We start from the raw sequence: 26,080 nt of genomic DNA on the forward strand, positions 1-26,080 counted from the left end.
GCATCTTATTTACTTATAGGACAGATACGTTTGAAATCCCCAGCATCGCTCTGGGATAGGTGGAGGGAGGAGGCTGTGGCTGCTTCTCAGCACCTCACGGCCCACCTCCAAGGCCCCGGGACACACTCAGAGCGGTGACATTCTGATATGTGACAGCAAGGTGGGAGCCGGACTCAAAACAGTTCAGAACCTTCCCATTCATCTGTCACCCAGTCAGGCCCCCCGAATGGTGGCCAGATGGCTGAAAAGAGACTAAAACGAAAGGCACTTTGTACATCTGATGCAACAGGTGTTTTATAGCACAATATGCTTCTCCTCCCCAACAGACTTTTCGTGAGTATGTGGAGGGGGAGGGTGTCTTTACAGGTAAGGAAGTGTAACTTTAATGGGTAGGGAGCAATTAACACTTATTTGGTGATTTATATTCTTTTTTTTTTTTTTATTGAGACAGAGTTTCACTCTTGTTGCCCAGGCTGGTGTGCAATGGCACGATCTTGGCTCACTGCAACCTCTACCTCCTGGGTTCAAGCAATTCTCCTGCCTCAGCTTCCCGAGTAGCTGGGATTACAGGCATGCGCTACCAGGCCTGGCTAATTTTTGTATTTTTAGTAGAGACAGGGTTTCTCCATGTTGGTCAGGCTGGTCTCGAACTCCTGACCTCAAGTGATCTGCCCACCTCCGCCTCCCAAAGTGCTGGGATTACAGGTGTGAGCCACCATGCCCAGCCCTTGGTGATTTACATTCTGTATCCAAACCCTTTGCCTTTGGAAAAGCCAAAGGGCAGCTGCCATTACATTCTAGAATGATGTTCACCTTGATCCGTGCCAGGTATGAGGGGATGGAGAGGTTCCTGTAGTTGGCCCAATCTCAGGCAATGACCAGCTCAACTTAGTTTCTCTCCAGCCCTCTGCCATTCTGGATATTCCTTCCATAGGACTGAATGGGTCTGAACCTGCCAGTTACTCAGTCCCGGGAGGGAGCCTATGGCAGAGGGCTGCTGCGCCTTTCTGAAGCAGTAAGGGCAGCCCTGGCTGGAGACATTTTACATGGATTCCAGTGAGACCTGGCCTCCTGCTGCATCCTGCAAAGTCTGCTCCTGCCCAGGGAAGTGGCTCAGCTAGAATGCGGAAGGGAAAGGGGCATACTGCATGTGCCTCCCACGCACCCAATCTAGGATGCTGTTTGGTGACTCACGGTGACGCAGAGGAGACCAATGTCACAGTGCATCCTCCTGGGTATCTTTTTTTTTTTTTTTTGAGACATAGCCTCGCTCCGTCGCCCAGGCTGGAGTGCAGTGGCGCACGATCTAGGCTCACTGGAAGCTCTGCCTACCAGGTTCATGCTATTCTCCTGCCTCAGCCTCCAGAGTAGCTGAGACTACAGGCATCTGCCACCACACCCGGCTAATTTTTTTTGTATTTTTAGTAGGGACGGGGTTTCACCGTGTTAGCCAGGATGGTCTCCATCTTCTGATCTCGTGATCCACCCGCCTCAGCCTCCCAAAGTGCCAGGATTATAGGCATGAGCCACCGCGCCTGGCCTATGCTGGGTGTCTTTAGAAGGCAAAGTACACTCAGGGGTAGAGGAAGATCCTGGGGGTAAGGAGTACATGTCATGCTGAAAAGAAGAAAATATTCTCTTGGTATACATGTCAGTATGGGATAAACTGACACCGCATGGATAGATAGACATGTGGGAAGTACAGATGCTGGCATGTCCTGCCTGGGGCCAGCTGAGTGTTCCCCGTCACAGCCTTGCTTACTCCTCCTCTGAGGTTACAGTTCCTAGTGAGCCATGGAGAAGAGGGTCTTTTACACTGAGCCCTCACTGTTTATGGCAACTGCCTTGAACAGTCATTGATTTCAAACTTGCCTACAGGCAGAATATATCCCAGAAAGCCGAGGATTTTGTTAATGTTTTTTGTAGATCCCCACAGGAAAGCTGAAATAGTAATCCTGAAAATGACAGTAGGGGTGACCCCTTACCCACTCTGGGGCTCAAACCTATGGCTCAGGAGGCTTTCAGTGGTTGCCACAGAATTAAGAATAAAATGGGAAAGATCAAGTTTAAAAGTCAGAATATATTTCACTGAAAATATGTGTGTGTGTGTGCCTTCAAGAGTGCGTGCTCCCCAAGGAGACTCACACAGTTCCTTACAACATAAACAAGAACTAGACGTAATGGCTTCACTCAGTAGAAAACTAGCAGCATCATTCTGGGCCATGGGGCATTCCCCAGGGGTCACCATCCAGCAGCCTCTCCCTGGGGGCAGAGGACGCCTGGGCAGAACAGCTATAACTCGTCCATCATGGCGAGCAAATCGTCCCCTTTGCTGCTGCTCGGCCTTGGCTGCTCCACGATCTCAAACTCCCCCATGATTCGAGCCAGCTCCTCGCTCCGTTGCTGGTCCTGTGAGGGAAATGAGAGGTAAAAGGGCATGAAGAGGCTGTGCTGGCAGCCCGCCTCTTTGTGCACTAGGCACTTAGTTTTTTGTCCCACGACTGGTATGTTTCAGTTGCACACCTGTTTGTCAGAAAAGGGACTGTAGTTATAAGCTGATCAGAGAGAAGAGGGTCCTATTTTTTTTTTCTTAATCAGCATGTATGTGACCAAGCATCCCTGGCTGCTACAGAATAGCAGATGGGTATAGTTAAGAAACAACTTTAATTTGAGCAGGGGGAATGACAATACAGCACTTAACAGCTATATTGTAGTCTGAATCCTGCTTGAAAAAGAGGGTCTCTGAAGTTCAACGTTATGTAAGATGAGGAAGGGAGGAAGGGAGGCTGGGTACGGTGGCTCACCTTTGTAATCCCAGCACTTTGGGAGGCCGAGGCGGGCAGATCACTTGAGGTCAGGAGTTCAAGACCAGCCTGGCCAACTTGGTGAAACCCCATCTCTACTAAAAATACAAAAAAAAAAAAAAAAAAATTAGCTGGGCATAGTGGCGGGCACCTGTAATCCCAACTACTTGGCAGGCTGAGGCATGAGAATTGCTTAAACCTGGGAGGTGGAGGTTGCGGTGAGCTGAGATCAAGCCACTGCACTTCACCTGGGTGACAGAGTGAGACCCTGTCTCAAAAAAAAAAAAAAAAAAAAGATGAGGAAGGGAATAAGATTGGACCCTGTGTAATCCCCTGTACGTACCTGGGTGGCTTGTATGTTGATAACTTCATAGGATAACTCTTCTGGCCTGGTTAGCGCTGCCTGTCTAGATGAGATGGTGAAGAAAATGGGTGCAAGGTTAGGGTTCTGTCCCTGCCAGCATGGCAAACTGGCTCTTGATCAGTTGGCAACCTATTTTTTCTGCCTCATCTTCTGCCATTTCTCTTAAACTTTCTACCCCATCTCCCACCAGTGTACCCTATCATCTGGAAAGTCAAGTTCTTTTATGTCTCTGTGACTTTGCACATTATAAGCCCTGCCAAGGATGTGTCTTCCCTTCCTCTGCTTGGCAAACTCCAAGACCTAGATCAAATGCCAGCTCCTTCAATCTGCCAGTGCAGTCAGTCACTGTCCTCAATTAGCGCGTTCATGACACGGCACTGAAATAACTTATATCTGTACATGTTCACTCTCCCACTAAGCTGAGGGCTTCCTGAGGACAGGCTCTAGGTCTTACACTCCATCTTTGCATCCCCAGGACTTTACATAGTACCTGTCACACAGAAGTAAACAAAAGAAGTTATTAATAGTTCAATGAAAGGTGACACTTACGCCAAACACTTGGTTTTGAGGAGGATCATGTGAGACAATGCATGCAAAAGTGCTCTGTCAACTGTAAAGCACCATAAGTCACCGTGGGTGATTTACTCTTGCTGTTGGTTTTGGGTGATACTGTCTAGTACAGGGAAATCAAGCTCCAACCTCACTCTGGTTTCTTAACACACTGTCTTAATCTGGTCATCCTGGCTTCTAACACTGCTTATACATCTGTGCTCTGATAAGTAAAACATTATAACTCTTTTTTTGTTTTCTTTATTATTTTTTAGAGACAGGATGTGGCTCTCTCTCCTAGGCTGGAATGCAGTGGCACGACCACAGCTTGCTTAACCTTAAACTCCTGGGCTCAAGCGATCCTTCTGCCTCAACCTCCTGGGTAGCTGGGACTACAGGTGCGCACCATCACACCATCTCTCTTTTTTTTCCTTTTTTTTTTTTTTGAGACAGAGTCTCGCTCTGTCTCCCAGGCTGGAGTGCAGTGGCGCAATCTCGGCTCACTGCAAGCTCCACCTCCCAGGTTCACGCCATTCTCCTGCCTCAGCCTCTCCGAGTAGCTGGGACTACAGGCGCCCGCCACCACGCCCGGCTAATTTTTTTTTGTATTTTTAGTAGAGACGGGGTTTCACCGTGGTCTCGATCTCCTGACCTCGTGATCCGCCCGCCTCGGCCTCCCAAAGTGCTGGGATTACAAGCGTGAGCCACCGCGCCCGGCCTTTTTTTTCCTTTTTTTTTGAGACAGAGTCTTGCTGTGTCTCCCAGACTGGAGTGCAATAGCGCGGTCTTGGCTCACTGCAACTTCTGCCTCCCGGGTTCAAGCGATTTTCCTGCCTCAGCCTCCCGAATAGCTGGGACTACAGGCGCGTGTCACCACACCCAGCTAATTTTTTGTATATATATATTTTTTTTTTAGTAGAGACGGGGTTTCACCATGTTAGCCAAGATGGTCTCGACCTCCTGACCTTGTGATCCGCCTGCCTTGGCCTCCCAAAGTGCAGGGACTACAGGCGTGAGCCACCGCGCCCGGCCCCATCTCTTTTTTTGAATGACTCCAGAAGGTTCAGGCCATTTCATCCTGGTGGGCTATTTAACTAGGTTATTAAATTTGTTGGTATTTTATTTGTGATATTTACACAAATATTTATAAGTGCTACTGGTTTGTAATAGTCATTCTGTGTTCTTGTCACGCTTAGGATTTTTATGTCTTTAACGAAACAGGTTTAAAACATACTCCTCTTCTTCATCGGTGGTAAAGAGATTCAACCGGAATCCGGGCTCAGGGCCACTGGGTTTCTTAATCTCCATCCCTCCCATCAGCCTGGCCAAAAAATTCAGCTCTTCTTTAGCAAGAGGGTTTGGAGCAACGCTTTCCTGCAGAAACAGTTGCATGATTTTTAGCCACATGAAGGCAATCACATTTCCTGCTGAAACCTCAGAGACACAGGTAGGTATTATAAAATAAGGTGAAACAATTGCTATTTAAATTATTTCTGGGTCCAAATGAAGCATAGACAGCAGGCTTAACCAAAAGAAAAACAATCACATCAGAAGCAGAGGGAATGTAGCAACTTTGCAAACCAGAGATTTTCATACTGTCCGCAAGAGTGGAAGCCCCAGGGATCCACACTTCTCCTCTCACTACCTTCCTCCTTGAAGGTGAAGTGTATGGCTTCCTTTCCTGTCCATCAGGTTCCCTCAGCATTTACAAGTCGCCTCAGTCCCGTCTCCTTCCAGAGGCGCTGCCACACTGCCCTCAGGTGGTGACGGCCGGGAACACATCCTCGAGTCCGTTCCCCACTCTCACAGTCCTCACCCTGCCTCATCCTGCACCCCTCTTTTCCTTCCAGCCTGGCCTCCCCTGTTCTGCCTCTCCCCTCACGCCGCCACCAGTTACCTAAATGCAGTTTTCGTCTCATTTCTCCCTGGCTTGAAACAAACCCCTCTGCCTCCTGTCGAAAGAACAAAGCCCAAATAGTTTTTACGCCCCTTCCTGGTCAGGCCCCAGTGTCCCTGTCCAGGCGAGTCTCTGCCAGCAAACCTCCATGATGCTGTGATCCATTACGTAAGCCTCGTGGGAGACACTGCCACCCTCCTCCCGGGAACACTCTTGCCCCTCTGTCACCTTGGTCCGTGTGCCCATTTCTCCCTCTCTGCTGTTTCATAGTTTACCTACTCTAGAGCCCCACTTCAATACTGAAATGCCTTCTTGATCCCTGTGATCCCTGTCCACTGGACAGACATGAATTCCTCTGGCACAGCACTTTGTTCAGGATCCCTAGCCAGCCCTTCCTCCACCTCATTTGAGTTGCTTCTTTCGCCATCTTTCCCAGGGTACCACAGGCCCCTTCAGGATGGGACCACATCTATATCAGCTTCGTGTCCCTGGGTCCCCAGCCCATAGAAGTAGTTTAATAAATGTTTGCTGAATAATTTAATATTCTGTGATCTCTCCTACAGCTAGCTGGGAGCTAGTTCAGCAAAAGCTTGTAAGGATGGAATTCAGAGAAACTAAAACCCCCCACTCTGACTTAGCTACCACAGTGCTATAGAGGGAAACATTAAAAAGAAATGTTTTGATGATCAGAATACACACGAGTGCTGATGTCAGCAATCATGGACCTAATGGCACTGGTACTATGCTACTGCATATGTCCTGGTGTGTGGTTCCTCTTAATTATGGTGGCTGAGCCTAAAATTACCTAATTAGTGAGATCACTGGAAGTCTCCATGAAAAGCTACAATTAAAACCTGTGTACTCATAAGGTGGAATGGAGAAGATTGCACACAACAGGGGAAGTGTTGGCTAGATCCGAAATCTAAAGCATTCTCACCTCTCTCTTTATGTAGACCTCTGTATCTAGAGAGAAGCTGTGAGGGTAGGCAAGGAAGGCAGCAGCTCACCTGGGTCCGTAAGGCTAAGTTCTTTGATGATCCAGACATATGGGTTTCCACAGGCCGATTCACACTGTACCTGGTGTGTCAACAGAAAATGGTGACATTATCCAGCCCCTTTCCACGGACTTCCCTCTAACTCGTAAGCATAGTTGGTAGCTTTTATTCTGAGACATTAAATAACATCCAGAAAGGTGTTGTGGGTACAGAATGCAACTGAGTGCGTGTTAACCACTCACATTTCACTTCTTCCTAAAGAAAAACACCTGGGGAGGCTGGGTGGCAATGCCTCCTCTTGTGAAGAGTAACATGCATCACTGAAAAGACATGCAGATTTACAGAACGGTTAAGTCTTTCTGGATTTCCACTGCAGCACAGATTTTGGCTAGTTCTCTCTTTTTTTTTTTTTTTTTTTTTTGAGATGGAGTCTTGCTCTGTCGCCCAGGCTGGAGTGCAGTGGCGCGATCTCGGCTCACTGCAAGCTCCGCCTCCCAGGTTCACGCCATTCTCCTGCCTCAGCCCCCTGAGTAGCTGGGACTACAGGCGCCCGCCACCACGCCCAGCTATTTTTTTTGTATTTTTAGTAGAGACGGGATTTCACTGTGTTAGCCAGGATGGTCTCGATCTCCTGACCTCATGATCCGCCCACCTCGGCCTCCCAAAGTGCTGGGATTACACGCGTGAGCCACCGCGCCCGGCTATAGCTAGTTCTCTTGCATGGCTATTGAACATCATGTATCTTTTCATTCTGTCGAGTTGCCTTATGTTTGGTGTTCCTGGGTGCCCTTTGAAATGTCAGGCCTCTGTATGCAGTGTACCTAAGGGGAAATTACTCCTATTGTCGGCAGGGATTTTCATAGCAGAAGTCTGGCTGTTTTTCTTTTTTTTTTTTTTAAATGAAGTGACCTCCCTTGGACTTGAATTCACTCAGAGAAGAATTTGCTTACATGTTAGTTCCCAGTTTCAGGACTCGGTCTCCATAAAGTTCAAAAGAACCTTCTTTGGGTGCAGGGACATAGTTTCCACCATGCTTGAATTCTATCCTCTTCATTTCTTCACCTTTGTTGTTGAACATTCTACAATACAAAGTATGACATGATGGAATGTTCTCCAAGCTTAGGTAGTCCTGGAAGCTTCTTTATTCTTTGTACTACAGAACATAAAAGGAATACATGCTCTCCTTCAAGATAAAGGTACTGGTTGTAATAATAATAATAATTATACAATAATAATATTTATTGAGCATATGTATGTGCCAATTGCTTTGTAAGCACGTTAGAGCACTATTGTCTTATTCATCCACACGGTAACCATTTAACAGATGAGGAAATTGGTCCTGGGGAACTGGGTAACTTGCCTCAAGTCCCTCTACTAAGCGACAAGGTGGGGATTAGAACCTGACTTTTTCAATAGCTGTTTTACTGAAGAAAGAGAAGGGCTGGGCAGACTGGGAGTGGCTCGGCAGTGCGGCATTCCGTGTGTGGCCCCCGTGCTGATTTCCTAGCACCCCAAACATAGCTCTGATCATTGTTGGGAATTCACCTGATGAGTCCTGGAACTTCAGTTCCCCAGGGAACAGGCCCGGACACCGGTAACACAAAGCGACCGTTATTATTCTGAACTTTGTCCTTTAGAAACATGGATACCTGGAAAAAAATACATTTATTGTCATTTTTCTTGGTATATTTTCATAGACATCAATATTCTGAGGGTGGAAAGTGCGTAATGGTTTGGGAACGTGACCTATAAGTTTATAACAATAAGAAGGGAGAGGCCGGGTGCAGTGGATCACGCCTGTAATCCCAGCTCTTTGAGAGGCTGAGGCGGGTGGATCATGAGGTCAGGAGATCGAGACCATCCTGGCTAACACGGTGAAATCCTGTCTCTACTAAACATACAAAAAATTAGCCGGGCGTGGTGGTGGGCGCCTGTAGTCCCAGCTACTCAGGAGGCTGAGGCAGGAGAATCGCTTGAACCTAGAAGGCAGTGGTTGCAGTGAGCCAAGATCGTGCCATTGCACTCCAGCCTGGGCAACAGAGCAAGACTCAGCAAGACTCCATCTCAAAAAAAAAAAAAGGGAGAAAAAATTACACTTGCAGAGTTAACTGTATTTTAACAAACAGAACTATTTTTTTTTGAGACAGGAACTCACTTTGTCACCCAGGCTGGAGTGCAGTGGCACGATCTTGCCTCACTGCCACCTCAGCCCCGCCAGCTCACGCGATTCTCCTGTCATAGCCCCCCAAGTAGCTGGGACCACAGGTGTGAGACACTGTGCTCAGCTAATTTTTATATTTTTTGTAGAGATGGGGTTTCGCCATGTTGGCCAGGCTCAAAATCCTAAGCCCAAGTGATCTGCCTGCCTTGGCCTCCCAAAGTGCTGGGATCACAGGCATGAGCCACCATGCTCGGCTACAAACAGAACTACTTTTCTAGCAGCACAGCAAACTTTCCAGGTGAGTCCTATTACCCCCATTTTAAAGACGAGAAAGCTGAAGTAGAGAGTGAAGTGACTTGCCCAAAGAGAGCAGTAAGAGGCAGGGCCAGAATTCAAAACCAAAGGTGACTCCAAATTCCGCCCGTATTCCTTGGTTCCCTGCCTACTTTCCATGCAGCTGCAGACCTTGAGCTGTAAGAACCTCATATGGCCACTTTCTACATGAGGCAGCTCAGAGGTTAAGACGCCTCCTCAAGGTCAGCCAGCTGGTAAGGGGCAGAGCTGCGGATTCAAACTCCTGTGATTCTGACTTTGGAGCCCAAGCCTTAACCACATGCTAGACTAGAAAGAAGGATGGGGCTGGGGCAGGGGGATCCAGCTGGCATTTAAGTTTGAGGGTCTGTTAGGTGACTGAAAACACATTACACTTATTCCTTCTCCTAGGTTCGTGTACTCTGTATAGAGGTTTCGGTCACTCACAGATTAAATCTCATAAAGATTGTAGCAGTTAATCAGTTTTACTGGGTCTTGGCTTCCTTATCTGTAAAATAAGAGATGAGCTTGAAGATCTCTTCAATGCTAATATTCTATAAGGTTATATTAGTAATATAATCAAGAATAAGATGGCCAGGCACAGTGGCTCACGCCTGTAATCCCAGCACTTTGGGAGGCTGAGACGGGAGGATCACGAGGTCAGGAGATCGAGACCATCCTGGCTAACACGGTGAAACCCTGTCCCTACTAAAAATAAAAAATATTAGCCGGGCGTGGTGGCGAGCGCCTGTAGTCCCAGCTACTCGGGAGGCTGAGGCCGGAGAATGGCGTGAACCCAGGAGGCGGAGCTTGCAGTGAGCTGAGATAGTGCCACTGCATTCCAGCCTGGGCGACAGAGCGAGACTCAGTCTCAAAAAAAAAAAAAAAAAAAAAGGAATAAGCATCTTAGGCTGGGTGTGGTGGCTCACGCCTGTAATCCTAGCACTTTAGGAGGCTGAGGCAGGTGGATCACCTGAGGTCAGGAGTTTGAGACAGCCTGGCCAACATGGTGAAACCCTGTGTTTACTAAAAATAAAAAAATTCCAGGGTGTGGTGGCTCATGCCTGTAATCCCAGCTACTCAGGAGGACAAGGCACGAGAATCGCTTGAACCCCAGAGGTGGAGGTTGCAGTGAGCCGAGATCATGCCACTGTACTCCAGCCTGGGCAACAGAGCAAGACTCTGTCTCAAAAAAAAAAAAAAGGAAAGAATAAGCATTTGTTGTGTGCAAGGCAGTGAAAATGCAAAGCGATAAGAATGTCTGAGCTGGCAGCTTGGAATACTGATGTTAGACTCTGTAGGCTTAAATACTGGACGGGCCACTTCTGGGTTTTTGGGAAATTACACAACCTTTCTGTGCATTAGTTTTCCCTTTGGTAACCTGGGGGTAATAATAATAATAATAATAGATAACTCGGTGGGTTACTGTGACAACTAAATCAGACAATGTATAAAAAGTAAAGCCGGCTGGGTGCGGTGGCTCACGCCAGTAATCCCAGCACTTTGGGAGGCTGAGGCGGGCAGATCATGAGGTCAGGGGTTCAAGACCGGCCTGGTCAACATGGTGAAACCCTGTCTCTACTAAAAATACAAAAAATTAGCTGGGTGTGGTGGCGTGTGCCTGTAATCTGGCTACTTGGGAGGCTGAGGCAGGAGAATCGCTTGAACCCAGGAGGTGGAGGTTGTGTTGAGCTGAGACCTTGTCACTGCACTCCAGCCTGGGCAACATCTGGAAAAAAAAAAAAAAAAGCAAAGGCTGACACATAGACTATGTGCTCAATAAATGGTAGCCAATACTCATTATTACAAGTCTATTTGGACACAGGACGCAAGCACAAAATGGAGAAAAACAACACTTTAAAGCAGGACATGCTACATAGCAGGTGCATAGAAGCTTGCTGAGGAGAACGACTGCTGGCATGCTGGGAGTCTGCGGGGAGGCAGGCGTGACTGTGGGTCTGGAGCTGAGCCTGGAGGAAGAAGGTAGGTGGAGAGACACTTCAGAGATGGAGATGAGCAGGTATGAGTCACGTTTTCAGGGGAACGTGTAAACTGGTTTGGTCAGAGGGTTTGCTGGATGACGTTTAAGACATTTTTAACCTCAAGATTCTGTGACCAAGGGATGTGAGTACAGGAAAGGAGAAAGAAAATTTAGAGGGAGAATGAGGAATATTTATATGTGCTAGAACCTCTGTTAGCTTAATCTTATGAGGCTGACTATGGCGTGGTAGATCTGAAATGTACAAATGTAGGTCATGTGTGTGCCTGTGTTTGGCCTGAGACTCTGCCAGTGGCTGGAGAGGACTGTTAAGTCTGTCTGCTTGCTCAGCCCCTCTGCTGGCCTTTTCTTCTCCCTCCACCCTTTCCTTTCCCAGGTGATCTCGTGTCCTCCCATACTCCAGGGCTCACCTCTGAGCTCATGGCTCCCAGATCTCAAGGTCCCACTCCATCTCCTTCCCTGGCACCTGACCCATCCATCTCATTGCCTGTCACACATTTCCATCTACGGGTTCCCTAGGATGTACTTCAAATTCCCCCTGCTCAGAACAGGGTCCATCTTTGTCTCTTCCTCAACCCTTCCCATGTCTATTCAGTTGCCAAGCCTTTCCTCTCCACCCCAGCTATTGCTCCCCACGCAGGCCTTCACTGTTTTCTGCCTGCCCCACTGCAGAAGCCTCCTGTCTGGTCTCTCTGCCTTCCTTCTTGCCTGCTGTTTTTTTTTATTTTAATTTTTTAAGGCAGCGCCTTGCTCTGTAGCCCAGGCTGTAGTGCAGTGGTGCGATCTCGGCTCACTGCAACCTCTGCCTCCCGGGTTCAAGTGATTCTCCTGCCTCAGTCTCCTGAATAGCCGGGACTACAGGCGCGTGCCACCATGCCCAGCTAATTTTTGTATTCTTAGTAGAGACGGGGTTTCACCGTGTTGGCCAGACTGGTCTCGAACTCCTGACCTCAGGCAATCCACCCGCCTCAGCCTCCCAAAGTGCTGGGATTACAGGTGTGTGCTATGGTGCTTGGCCTCCTTTTTTTTTTTTTTTGAGACGGAGTCTTGCTTTGTCGCCCAGGCTAGAGTACAGTGGCATGATCTCGGCTCACTGCAACCTTTGCTTCCTGGGTTCAAGTGATTCTCCTGCCTCAGCTTCCCGAGTAGCTGGGATTACAGGCACCCGCCACCGTGCCTGGCTAATTTTTGTATTTTTTAGTAGAGACAGGGTTTCACCATCTTGGCCAGGCTGGTCTCGAACTCCTGACCTCATGATCCACCCACCTCGGCCTCCCAAAGTGTTGTGATTACAGGCTTGAGCAATGGCGCCCGGCCTTTTTTTTTTTTTGACAGAGTCTTGCTCTGTTGCATAGACTGGAGTACAGTGAACATGATCATAGCTTACTGCAGCCTTGAAATCCTAGGCTCAAGGAATCCTCTGGCCTTGGCCTCCCAAAGTGCTTGGATTACAGGTATGAGCCATCATGCCTGGTGGCAGAATATTATCACGCCCAGCTAATTTTTGTATTTTTAGTAGAGACAGGGTTTCACCATGTTGGCCAGGATGGTCTTGATCTCTTGACCTTGTGATCCGCCCGCCTTAGCCTCCCAAAGTGCTGGGATTACAGGCGTGAGCCACTGCACCCAGCTGAAAGCCTTTTCATTATAATGAATGTTATCTTGTCGGAACTGGGAAATCAATATGGCTGTTTATGTTACTACCAATCCATAAAATAATACCCAAATATGCAGCCCTGATAACAATATGAGACAGAATTTTTAATATTTCAAAATTGTTATTTTAAATTTAATGAAAAACTTAATCTTATTTGTACTTTCATATTTTTTATTTTAATCAATGACAGAGATCTTAATTTATATTGATGTTATTATTGCTTTATCCATAGCAAATACAATTCCTCATGAGAGTTAAAAATAAGGCCGGGCGCTGTGGCTCACGCCTATAATCCCAGCACTTTGGGAGGCCGAGGCGGGTGGATTGCCTGAGGTCAGGAGTTTGAGACCAGTCTGGCCAACATGGTGAAACCCCATCTCTACTAAAAATACAAAAAAATTAGCCGGAAGTGGTGGTGTGCACCTGTAATCCCAGCTACTCGGGAGGCTGAGGCAGGGGAATTGCTTGAACCAGGGAGGTGGAGGTTGCAGTGAGCCGAGATGGTACCACTGCACTCCAGCCTGGGCGACAGAGCCAGACTGCATCTCAAAAAAAAAAAAAAAAAAGAAAGAAAAATTTGGCATCAGAATTGAAATCTATTTATCTTCCTTTGTCCATGGAAGGGAAATACAATAAGGCACTAAATACATTGCATTTCTTCCCCTTTTTTAAATTTTATTTTGCCCAGGTACAAAACTCAAAGGTCTCAAAAGGGTATACATAATGGAAAGTCAGTCTCCTTCTCCTCTCCTCCATATAGTTCCCCACTCCTGGAAGGCAACACTGTGAACAGTTTCTTGCATATGCTTCCAGAAGCACTCTCTGTGTATGTACAAACAAATACATATATGTTACATATGCTGTTTCAGTTAATCCTCCCAACAAAATTAGGTATTATAATTTTCATTTTTCAGATGAAGAAACTAAGACTTAAGAGAAGTTATTTGCCCAAGGTCATGAAGCTAGTCCTATAGTTGGGATTCATTTTCTTAATTAAAAATTTTTTTATTTTGGCTGGGCATGGTGGCTCATGCCTGTAATCCCAGCACTTTGGGAGGCTGAGGCAGGCGGATCACCTGAGGTCAGGAATTTGAGACCAGCCTGGCTAACATAGTGAAACCCCATCTCTACTAAAAATACAAAAATTAGCCTGGCTTGGTGGCAGGCGCCTGTAATCTCAGCTGTTTGGGAGGCTGAGGCAGGAGAATTGCTTGAACCCGGGAGGTAGAGGTTGCAGTAAGCCGAGATTGTGCCACTGCATTCCAGACAGAGTGAGACTCTGTCTCAAAAACCAAACATTTTATTTTAAGGACAGAGTCTCACTATGTTGCCCAGGATGGTCTTGAACTCCTGGGCTCAATTGATCCTCCTACTTCAATATCCCAAGTAGTTCAGACTACAGGCACTCGCCACTGTGCCCAGCTCTGGAGTTGAGATTCAAAGAGAAAGGTGAAGCTGAGCACAGTGGCTCACACTTGTAATCCCCGCACTTTGAGAGGCCAAGGCAGGCAGATTGCTTGAGCTCAGGAGTTCAAGACCAACCTGGGCAAGAAAGCAAGATTCTGTCTCTACAAAAAATACGAAAAATTAGCCAGGCGTGGTGGCAAGCTCCTGTAGTCCCAGTTACTCGAGAGGCTGAGGTGGAAGGCCACTTGAGCCCAGGAGATTGAGGCTGCAGTGAGCCATGATTGTGCCACCATACTCCAGTCTGGGCAACAAAATGAGAACCTGTCTCAAAAAAAAAAAAAAAGAGAGAGAAACATGTCTGGTTCCAGAGCCTGGCCTTGTTCTACCATATCATACCTCTTTCCCACACCAGTTGGTTACATTGTGGCAAGAAACAAAGCCCTGTCCAAGAGAGACAGATTCAAAATTCAGAAGCTCCGAATTTTTTTTTTTTTTTTTTTTTGAGACATGGTCTTGCTCTGACACCTGGTCTGAATCATGGATCCATCATGGCTCACTGCAGCCGTCCTCCCATTTCAGCCTCCTAACTGGGACTATAGGCATGTGCCACCATGCCTGCCTAATTTTTGTTTTTGTAGAGACGGGGTTTTACCATGTTAACCAGGCTTCAGAAATGTGTTTTTATTTTATTTTTATTTATTTATTTATTTTTTTGAGACAGGGTCTCAGCCCAGGCTGGAGCACAGTAGCATGATTTTTTTTTTTTTTTGAGATGGAGTCTTGCTCTGTCGCCCAGGCTAGAGTGCAGTGGCACTAACTCGGCTCACTGCAACCTCTGCCTCCCAGGTTCAAGCGATTCTCCTGCCTTAGTCCCCCAAGTAGCTGGGATTAAAGGCACTTGGCTAATTTTTGTATTTTTAGTAGAGACGGGGTTTCACCATGTTGGCCAGGCTGGTCTGAAACTCCTGACCACGTGATCCACCCGCCTCGGCCTCCCAAAGTGCTGGGATTACAGGCGTGAGCCACTGCGCCCAGCCTAGTAGCATGATCTTGGCTCACTGCAGCCTTGACCTCCTGGGCTCAAGTGATCCTCCCACTTCAGCCTCCCAAATATCTGGGAATACAGACACGCACCACCGTGCCCAGTTAATTTTGTATTTTTGGTAGAAATGGAGTTTGTCATGTTGCCCAGGCTGGTCTCAAACTTCTGGGCTCAAGTGATCCATCCACCTTGGCCTCCCAAAGTGCTAGGATTACAGGCATGAGCCACTGTGCCTGGCTAGAAAATGTGTTTTTAAAAGTTAGGATGTAGAATTGCCTGGCCATGTAGGCACGGCAGGAGGAGAGGGGCCCAGTTGGGAAGCATAGCCCACAAGAGTATGAGGGCCTGAGCCAGGATGGTGGCAACAGGGATGGAGAGGAAGGTGTGCCAGGGCATGGTGGCTCACACCTGTAATCCTAGCACTTTGAGAGGCTGAGGGAGGAGGGTCACTCGAGCCCAAGAGTTAGAGACCAGCCTGGGAAACATAGTAAGACACTGTCTCAGAAAAAAGGAAAAGAGGGTGTAGATATTGACAAGGCCGACTCTATTTTTGTTTGTTTGTTTGTTTTTGAGACGGAGTCTCCCTCTGTCACCCAAGCTGGAGTGCAGTGGTGCGATCCCGGCTCACTGTAACCTCCGCCTCCTGGGTTCAAGCAATTCTCCTGCCTCAGCCTCCTGGGTTGAGTAGCTGGGACTACAGGTGCTTGCCACCATGCCCGGCTCATTTTTGTATTTTTAGTAGAGATGGGATTTTACCATGTTGGCCAGGCTGGTCTCGAACTCCTGACCTCAGGTGATCTGCCCACCTCGTCTTCCCAATGTGCTGGGATTACAGGCATGAGCCACTGCGCCCGGCTGACTCTATGGGTCTTAGAAGCAACTGGATGAAGATCAGGGAAGGGGAGTCAAAGGTGACATTCTGGTTCTGAGTCAAGTGAGTAGGAGAATGGTGGTGGTGCCCTCAAAAGAAATGAGAAAGTCAGGGCAGCACCTGAACTGTGGAGATTAGTTTAGCTACAGACATCAAGTTGTAGGCACTGGTGGGCATCCTGGTGGGAAGTTTCAGCAAGGCGGTGGAGATGTGAGTCTGGAGGGCAGGGGTGGGGCCAGGGTAGAGTAGAGGTTAGACTCAGGAGTCATAGGCAGAGGAGTTGGTAGACAAAAGGGTGAGGAAGGAGATGCCTCATTAGCAGGAGGTGGGTAGAGACAGGAGGAAGGTTTGGAGACAGATGGTGGGAGAGGAAGGAGTAAAAGGCATTGAGATGGGAGAGGGAAGGGAAGGGAAGCCCAGAATGGTACAGAGCCATGAAAGACCTGGAAAGGTGAGAGTTCCATGGAGTAGGGGCAGCCTCCCGACAGTGTCAGATACTGGAGAGGTCAAGGAGGATAAAGCTCAAGAAAAGGTTTTGCAGTTGAGATCAGGCTGGTGACTTGAAAGCATATTTCCTCTGGAGAAGCAACAGAAGAAACTATATTTCCAAGAAACTCACAAGGTAATCAAAAAAGAATGGCAGCATCACTGTCTTCCTTGGTCCATTTAAAAACTGCTGAGATGTATTATCAATATCTTTATCATCAGAGAGGCAAACCCTGAGGACATCACTAACTGGGCAAAGTCTCCGTCCTTGTCTGCCCTCATGACTACCAGGGTTGTTTCCCTGGTACAGCAGCTCCTGAGTGTTCCCGGGGCTGCCCATTGACTTACTCGGATGTGCAGGTCTTGGAAGAAGATGAGGAGTGTCTCCCGGATCAGCTGGAACTCCCCTGCAGAGAGACCACCATATATCTGCCAAAGGCAAGCAGAAAGCAGCACTTCACTTTCCAAGCGGAATGAGTAGTATGCACAGGCAGGGCAGATGGGTGCTCAGGGATGGGAGCCAGATAGGTAAGGAGAGGACTGGGCTGCTGGGCAGGAGGGGCAGCGGGGAGACAAGCAGTGCTCCCTCTCCATGGTGACAAAGCCTGTTAGCCCACACCTGAGCAGGGGTGCACTTCCTCTCTCCCATTCTCCACAGACCTGGAGAGCCTGTTCCCCAAGATTTAGCAGAACATCCACCACCAAATCCCTTTCAGAGAAGTGAGGAGAAAATGGCTGTGCTCTGTATATTGCTTTTCCAATTGTGAAGCATCAGTAAGAGGACATAAGATGATGATCCCCATTATATTACCAAAATGGACACAGATTGCTTTTCAGAATGTTCTGGGAGAGTGGCAGGCTTTGCCATTCCTCATCCTGTTCTCTCTGTCATAGAATCTACGTATTCTTAACAGAGGGATGAGAAAAAGTACTGGGGCTGAGAGGCGAGACACTGACGGCACTCTTACTTCTGTCAGCTGCCGGAAAGTCTCGTCCACTTGCTGTAGGATGGTTGGGGAGTCTCGGATGAATCCCTTGATGGTATCCAAATGATTGAAAGTGACCAGCAGCACATCCTTGGGTCGGGGACACAGCAATACTTGATATTTGAAAGCCATGGTCATCAGGTCATAGAGCTGCCAACCCACACACAAGCAAAAGAAATGGGATCATATCAAAATCAGGTGTGAAAATCTCCAGAGAGTGATTCAGTCAAGCATTTACTGAAAACCAACTCTGGGCTTGCTATACAGCTTGGGGGACCATATCACTATCACTCAAACCAAGACACTTCTCAGAGTCAAAACGGGTGCTTTTCATAATTAAGCCAGGAAAACAGGAGTAAGCCAGCACATTCCTGGGCAAACCAGGATTTCTGGTCACCTGATGTGTATTGTTAATGGGATATGTCTGAAAAAATATTGGCAGCAGCGGAGTCCCAAAGTGAGCACTGGATCTGGAGAAAGAAAATGCAAATTTAAGTACTCCTTTCCTCCTAACTTATTGTATAACCTTGGCCAAGTTCCTTAACCTCTTTGGGCCTGAGTTTTCTCATCTGTAAAAAAATACTCTCTAATTTCCCAATTGCAGAGGTTCTGAGAGCAATAAATGAGGCAATATGTGTGCAAGTGGCAAGTATAGAGTTCTACAACTTTATAAGAATCATTTTAAATGATGAACTATGTGGATATCAACAAGCCATCTCCACATAGGTGTGGTATGACCATACATGAAAGATCAGAAGGGAGGAACTGGTGGGGACCAAAGTGGTGAAGGCAGGCTTTGTGGCACAAGTGGCCTTACATAGCCCTCGAGGCAGCTGCAGGATTTAAATTGGCTGAGGGCAGAGGAAAGGCATTCCAGTTGAGGGAAACAGTACATGTGAGGGCCTGGAGGCAGCAATGAGTATGTTATTTTTCTGGGAGAAAGAGGAGAATGGCCTGAGGACAGTTTGTGTTGGGGATGGCAGGTAAAAAAGTTGGGTAAGTATGGCAAATAAAGATGGCAACAGTAGAAACTGGGGACTGCAAGAATGGGGAGGGAGGGAGGGAGGGGTCAAGGGTTGAAAAACTAACTATTGGGTACTATGCTGACTACCTGACTGATGGGCTCAATTGTACCCCAGACCTCAGGATCACGCAATATACCCATGTAACAAACCTGTGCATGTACCTCCTGAATATAAAATAAAAGCTGAATTATTAAAAATAGAATAAAGTTTTTGGGGAGATACGCAATATAATTTAGACTAGATGTAGTAGAAGTTAGGGGGTTAAAGTTTTATGAGCTGACATGATCAAAGTGGTGACTGAATGAGATCTGGCAATGATGAGCTGTGACAGAAGGGAGAGACTAGTTAGGGGGAGTAGCTAGCACCTGGTTCCTCAAAAGATTACAATAAATATCTACTGATGGCATGAATGAAAGAAATGTTGTTGCAGCAATCCAGACTGAAGGCCTGGAAAAAAGACAGTGGGAACGGAGAAGCCAGGGAAAGGAAGATCATGCGATATTTAGAAGGAAAAGCTGTCAGTGGGTGGTGACTGCCTAGATTTGGGGGATGATGATCAGGGTCGTCCAGAAGGACTGCAGCCTTTTCAGCCTAGTGCGGGTGGGGAGAGATGATGCTATTGATGGAGGAAAGGACGTCTGAGGGATGTGGGAGCGTAGGAGCCAGGAGAGAAGATGGACAGTTAACTTAAGGACATGTCTGGGGCAGGATTGAAATGATAAACAACTACCATCTGAGTGTCATGCCAAGCACGCGTATATATATTACCTCATTCGATCCCATATATTCTTCACAATAACTCTATGAGGTAGGTATTAGCCCAGTTTAATAATGAGGAAACTTGCCTAATTTCACATTGCTGGTAAGTGCAGAATGATATTTGACCTCAAGACTATCAGATTCTAAGGCACTTGCCAGGACCCTGCTACACAATCCCATTTCTCCTACCTGCAGCCAAACATTTCCACTTAGAAGGTGGCATACAACCAGAATAGCTGGTCAGGTGCAGTGGCTCATGCCTGTCATCCCAGCACTTTGGGAGGCCGAGGCAGGTGGATCACCTGAGGTCAGGAGTTCGAGACCAGCCTGGCCAACATGGTGAAACCCCATCTCTACTAAAAATACACAAATTAGCCGGGCGTGGTGGTGCGTGCCTGTAATCCCAGCTACTCGGGAGGCTGAGACAGGAGAATGGCTTGAACCTGGGAGGCAGAGGTTGCAGTGAGCCGAGTTAGTGCCACTGCACTCTAGCCTGAGTGACAGAGTGAGACTCTGTCTCAAAAAAAAAAAAAAAAGAAAATTAAAACAAGCCCCAGAAAACAGGAATAGCCTGGTGTGTGTGCGTGGGGGTTGGGAAAGTACAATACTGCAGATACAGATTTGAGACTCTGCCATCATTGTCAAACATGAAGTGCTCGTATATAGGAAACCATGCTAGAAATAAAGAATAAAAACAGGCATAAGACGAAGGAATGCCAGTTCCGAGTAATTCAGTAAATTGGGTCTCACAGCTAGTAACTGGTAGAGCTAAGGCTTAAACTCAGTTTTTTTATTCTAAGTTCTGTGTCTTTCCTCTATGGAAATTTAAACTTCCTCTTCTTTTCTTTTTTTTTTCTCTTTTTTTTTTTGACAGGGGGGGTCTCACTCTGTTACCCAGGCTGGAGTACAGTGGCGTGAACACAGCTCACTGAAGCCTCAACCTCCCCTGCTCAAGCTATCCTCCTGTCTCAGCCTCCTGAGTAGCTGGGACTATAGTTGTGTGCCACTGTGCCCAGCTAGTTCTTCTAATTTTTAGTAGAGATGAGGTCTCACTATGGTTTTTTTTAATATGTTAAAAAATATTAGAGATGGGTTTTTGCTATGTTGCCCAGGCTGGTCTTAAACTCCCAGGCTCAAGTGATTCTTCCACCTGGGCCTCTCAAAGTGCTGGGATTACAGGTGTGAGCTACTGTGCTCAGTCTCTAAACTTTTTTAAAGGCAGAGAGAGAAGAGCAAGCAGAACTGAAAATATAATTAATATTTATTGAACAGCTATATGCCAGGCCTAGGTATGTTTCTCACTTAATTCTAATAATTGATGAAGTAGCATTTATTATCCTCATTTTACAGATAAGAAAATGAAGCCTCAGAGAGTTAAAGTAACTTTTTTTGTTTTGTTTTGAGACAGAGTTTTGCTCTTTTTGCCCGGACTGGAGTGCAATGGTGCGACCTTGGCTCACTGCAACCTCTGCCTCCCGGGTTCAAGCAATTCTCCTGCCTCAGCCTCCCAAGTAGCTGGGATTACAGGTGCCTGCCACCATGCCCGGCTAATTTTTTGTATTTTTAGTAGAGACGGGGTTTCACCATGTTGGCCAAGATGGTCTCGATTTCTTGACCTTGTGATCTGCCTGCCTCGGCCTCCCAAAGTCCTGGGATTACAGGCATGAGCCACCGCGCCTGGCCGAATTAAAGTAACTTTCCCAAAGGTAAGTGGCAAGAGGTAAGAGGGCACAGTTAAAGGCAGTCTGTCTCCCTGAGTCTTCTAAGTACCAGTAATAAGTGAGTGCTGACTCTGCAAATCTAACTCCCACCATCAGTCATCATGATTTTTAAAATTTTTCTTTCTCTCTCTCTATTTTTTTTTTTTTTTTTTTTTTTGAGACGGAGTCTTGCTCTGTCCCCCAGGCTGGAGTGCAGTGGCGTGATCTTGGCTCACTGCAAGCTCCGCCTCCCAGGTTCACGCCATTCTCCTGCCTCAGCCTCCCGAGTAGCTGGGACTACAGGCGCCCGCCACCACACCAGGCTAATTTTTTTTTTTTTTTTTGTATTTTTAGTAGAGACGGGATTTCACCATGTTAGTCAGGATGGTCTCGATCTCTTGACCTCGTGATCCACCCGCCTCAGCCTCCCAAAGTGCTGGGATTACAGGCGTGAGCCACTGCACCCGGCCCTCTCTCTCTATTGTTTTAGAGACAGGGTCTTGCTATGTTGCCAAGCCTGGTCTTGAACTCCTGGGCTCAAGTGATCCTCCTGCCTTGGCCTCCCAAAGTGCTGGGATTACAGGCATACTCCATTACACCTGGCCTTTTAAAATTTTTTTGTAGAGATTTGGTCTTGCTGTGTTGCCCAAGCTGGTGTTGAACTCCTGGCCTCAATCCCAAAGCACTGATATTAGAGCTGCAAGACACTGTGCCTGGTAGTCCTCTTTCACATGGTGGGGGAAGTTGTAAAGGAATTATTATTATATTTTACATTAACTAAAGACCAAACTTTAAAGATTTCATTAGTTTCCCCGACATCCTATTTCTGTTCTGAAATCCCATCCAGGACACCACATTCTATTCTGCTGTCCTGTGTCCTTGGGCTCCTCTTGGCTGTGACAGTTTCTCTGACTCTCCTTGACTTTGGTGACCTTGACAGTTTTGAATACTGGTCAGGTATTTTGTAAGCATGACCAACAAACAGTATTTGTGTGATGTTTTTCTTATGGTCAGCCTGGGGTTTGGAGTTTCAGGGAGGAACACCACAGAGGTGAAGTTCCATTTTCATCACATCATGTCAAGGTACATACTGGCAACATGACTTATCACTGTTGATGTTACCTTGACCATCCGGTTGGGGTAGTTTATCAAGTTTCTCTGCTGTAAAGCTAATTATTTCTTCCCTCCTTTCCCTACTGTACTCTTTGAAGTGCAGCCCCCACCTAGGGAGGAGGAATTACACTCTCCCTCCCTGAAGACAGAGTATCTATATAAATCATTTGGAATTCTTCTAAACGGACTTGTCTGTCCTCTGCCATTTATTTATGTGGAATTATTATTATTATTATTATTATCATTATTATTCAGAGGTAGATATATTCTTGAAGGAATTATTATTTAAAAGATCACAGCATCCCAATACTTTGTTTCCCAAAGAAACAGATAAGTTCACATTATGAGTAAAGACTGTTTTTGAACTTGCTCTAAAAAATATCTGGTTTCTACATTGCAGAGCTGAGATTTGTGAAGAATGAAGCAGAATTAAAGTTTTAGGGTTGAGTGCTTTTTAAAATTTTTTTATTTATTTTACTTATTTATTTTTGAGATGAAGTCCTACTCTGTTGCCCAGGCTGGGGTGTAGTGGTGTGATCTCATCTCACTGCAACCTCCGCCTCCCGGGTTCAAGTGATTCTCCTGCCTCAGCCTCCTGAGTAGCTGGGATTACAGGTGTGTGCCACCACACCCAGCTAATTTTTGTAATTTTAGTAGAGATGGGGTTTCACCATGTTGGCCAGACTGGTCTCGAACTCCTGACACCATGCCCGGTCAGGGTTGAGTGCTTTTATTGTGTTAAGGCATGTATTTCTGGGGTTCATAAATATGGGCATGAAAGCCAGCACTCTTGTCTGGGTGCACTGGCCCACACCTGTAATCCTAGCACTTTGGGAGACTGAGGCAGGAGGATTGCTTGAGCCCGGGAGTTTGAGACCAGCCTCGGCAACAAAGTGAGACCCCATTTCTACAAAAATTTAAAAATTAGCCAGTGTGGCCAGGCGCGGTGGCTCACGCCTGTAATCCCAGCACTTTGGGAGGCCAAGGTGGGTGGATCACCTGAGGTTGGGAGTTTGCAACCAGCCTGACCAACATGGAGGAAACCTGTCTCTACTAAAAATACAAAATTAGCTGGGCTTGGTGGCGCATGCCTGTAATCCCAGCTACTTGAGAGGCTGAGGCGGGAGAATCGCTTGAACCTGGGAGGCGGAGGTTGTGGTGAGCTGAGATCGCGCCATTGCACTCCAGCCTGGGCAACAAGAGCGAAACTCCATATCAAAAAAAAAAAAAAAAAAAATTAGCCAGTGTGATGGCATGTGCTTATAGTCCCAGCTACTTGGGAGTCTGAGGCAGGAGAATCGCTTGAGCTTGGGAGATCAAGGCCGCAATGAGCTATGATTGTACCACTGCACTCCAGCCTGGACAACAGAGTGAGACCCCATCTCAAAAACAAAAAAACACCCAAAACAAATCAAACAAATAAAACCCAGCACTCTCTTTGGGCAGGTGGAATGACATAAACAATAGAGGGGTTGTTGTGGATGATTTCTGAGGTCTTTCCCACTCTGAAACTCAACAACTACTAGTATTTACACATGCCTGTTTCTTGCAAGGAACCATTGCATACATCATCTCATGTGACCCCAGTCTATGATCATCCACAAAAGGTACAAAAAAATGCAACCAAGATGACAAAGGCAGCTGTCTGCTCACCTTATCCATGCTGGCCTGGTTCAGTTTCATAATGGAGGCATGAGCCAGGCGCTCATAGACAGTCCTCAGGGCCTTCTTGGAGTAGAGCTCTTGAGGCTTGAACAATTCCTCCATAAACTTTCTATTGAACATGGTGGAGATGATGTCATTCAGAACTGCAGAGACAAGAGAGAACACAGCTGAGCAAAGTACTGAAGCAAGCCTATCCTGAAATTCTCTGTGTGTACAGGTACAGGAGCTGAGCGTGTACAGTACAGAATTGGGATGCTGTATGCTTGGTGAGATCAGCTCCCTGAGGGGACCACACAGGTGTCCCGGTAGAAAGCAGGGCTCTGAGAGCGCTTTATGACACCATTTCAGGGCAGACATAAATGAAGACAAGGCACTAATGTGTTGTGCTTCAGAGATTATAAACTCCTTATATAAATATTATCTCACTTGATGATAAGGGGAGTATTTCTTCTTTCTTTAAAAAAGATTACTGGCTGGGTGTGGTGGCTCACGCCTATAATCTCAGTGCTTTGGAAGGCCAAGGCTGGAGGATCACTTGAGGCCAGGAGTTTGAGACCAGCCTGGGCAACATAGTTAGACCCTGTCTCTACAAAAAATTGAAAGCAATTAGCTGGGTGTGGTGGCGGGCCCGGAAGCTGAGGCAGGAGGATCACTTGAGCCCAGGAATTCAATGCTGCAGTGAGTTCTGATTGTGCCACTGTACTCCAGCCTAGGCAACAGAAGAAGATCCTGTCTAAAAAAATAAAATAAAATAAAAATAAAAATTCCTATAATTTTTAAAAGCAAATCTAAACATTTTTACTTAAAATTAAATATTACAAAAATGGGACCAACAATGGTAATTGACTCTTAATAACACCTCCTGAAAATAGACAAGTCTAGCCATTGGTTAGAGATTAAAACACTTGTAATGTTGCTACAAGACATGTACTTTGAATAGCACCATTTTTGAATGCCTTAATTCCACATTTGATCTATAATCTTGATACTACAGTGTAGTGCAATATCTCACACTGCTGTTCAAATGGAAGATTTCCCTCTGGTGAGAAAGAAGTGTACAAACCAAAGTGTCTATAGTTTTAGGTCTTCATTCATCTAGATGTGTTGCACTACTGAATGAAATATCACTAGTTAAGGGCCAGGAAAACCCTCAAGTATGAGAAATAGGAAGAAATATGGTTGAACATAGATTATCCTTAATTAAACCAGTTATCCTGGCCTAAATGTGAGCATATGTGTGTGGATACTGAGAACATACACTTACAGAAATTCAAATTTGAAAGAAAACTGGGTTACTTAAAATAATTATACAAAATCACTTATTAAACATGAGTGGTTATTATTGAAATATAGAAATTCCTCCTTCTTTTGCTGAACACAAAGGACACTCCAGATGATTGCCTGTGGCCATGTCTCTTTAGAGCAGAGGCAAGGTAGAGCAGTGAAGTGATTATTTTAGGCACTCTCTACCTATAAGTAATTGACAGAAGTACCCGGAGGGCTCAGGCCAGCATTTTAAAGCATTTCAACACATTTTATGGGGGAAGGGGGAACTGAGGGCTGGTTGTACTTAAATCTTAAATGGAAGAGCTACAGAGAGAGGGGAGAGGGGATACATCCCCAACACACGCACCCCCAGTGACACAAATGAACTGACTGTGGCTCCATACAGAAATGCTAAACTCACACTTGACCTTTAGATTTTACTCTAGACTTGATCCTATTACTCAGTAAGGGAGAACCAAATCCATTACCAACACAGGGTGTCCCTGACATCTGACAATTTCAAACCATCCCAGCTTGCCCTTGATGTGCCCTAACATTTCCCCACCGTGGACAGCTTGGAGAGACATAGAACTCTGTCAGGTTTGCCTCATGCCTGACCACTTCCCTTGGACTGAAACAAGAAAGAACCTGCAATAAACTGGGTTTTCTAACCTTTTTCTTACCATAGCCTACATAAAATGCAGCAGTTGCAAGGAAAAAGGCACAGCTGAAAAGCCACACATAAGTCCTCAAAAGAGAGAATATGAAGAATTTTCCACAGGCTTACGTAAGCCAGGGAGGAGGAGTGCCAAAGAAGAATTCAAGTTAAAGCATCACATCAACTCTGGTTAGGTTAATGCTTACAAAGGGCTACTATTCACCTAGGTGCTGAGTCATTTCTCTGGGGTCTTTGAGCCCTTATTAGGAGCTAGGAAAATAGCTTAGACCCAGATAAATCAGTTCTGGACGAAAGAATACCCCAAGGTGATTGTTAGCTACTCGGGCAAAGTGAAAAGCAAAAT

General features: G+C 46.5%; 1 protein-coding gene and 1 non-coding gene across 3 annotated transcripts in view; both read right to left on the reverse strand.

Annotated features, from left to right (window-relative positions):
• Window positions 1-2,060: 2,060 nt before the first annotated feature.
• OSCP1 (organic solute carrier partner 1) overlaps window positions 2,061-26,080 on the reverse strand; it is a 33,171-nt gene continuing 9,151 nt past the window's right edge. For both annotated transcript variants that reach the window (XM_030823441.1, XM_030823442.1), the window contains 9 exons: window positions 23,781-23,935; window positions 17,513-17,680; window positions 16,893-16,973; window positions 8,155-8,258; window positions 7,560-7,688; window positions 6,622-6,691; window positions 4,952-5,091; window positions 3,148-3,211; window positions 2,061-2,409 (listed from right to left, as the gene is read on the reverse strand). In XM_030823441.1, the coding sequence (XP_030679301.1) occupies window positions 2,293-2,409; window positions 3,148-3,211; window positions 4,952-5,091; window positions 6,622-6,691; window positions 7,560-7,688; window positions 8,155-8,258; window positions 16,893-16,973; window positions 17,513-17,680; window positions 23,781-23,935 (1,028 nt within the window). In that variant the 3' untranslated portion in view covers window positions 2,061-2,292. The remainder of the gene's footprint in view (window positions 2,410-3,147; window positions 3,212-4,951; window positions 5,092-6,621; window positions 6,692-7,559; window positions 7,689-8,154; window positions 8,259-16,892; window positions 16,974-17,512; window positions 17,681-23,780; window positions 23,936-26,080) is intronic.
• Window positions 2,600-2,728, reverse strand: LOC115837760. Its single transcript, XR_004032812.1, has one exon. It is a non-coding gene; the product is annotated as a small nucleolar RNA SNORA63 (small nucleolar RNA).

The sequence above is a fragment of the Nomascus leucogenys genome, chromosome 12 (assembly GCF_006542625.1).
Source record: "Nomascus leucogenys isolate Asia chromosome 12, Asia_NLE_v1, whole genome shotgun sequence".
NCBI classification, from domain to species: domain Eukaryota; kingdom Metazoa; phylum Chordata; class Mammalia; order Primates; family Hylobatidae; genus Nomascus; species Nomascus leucogenys.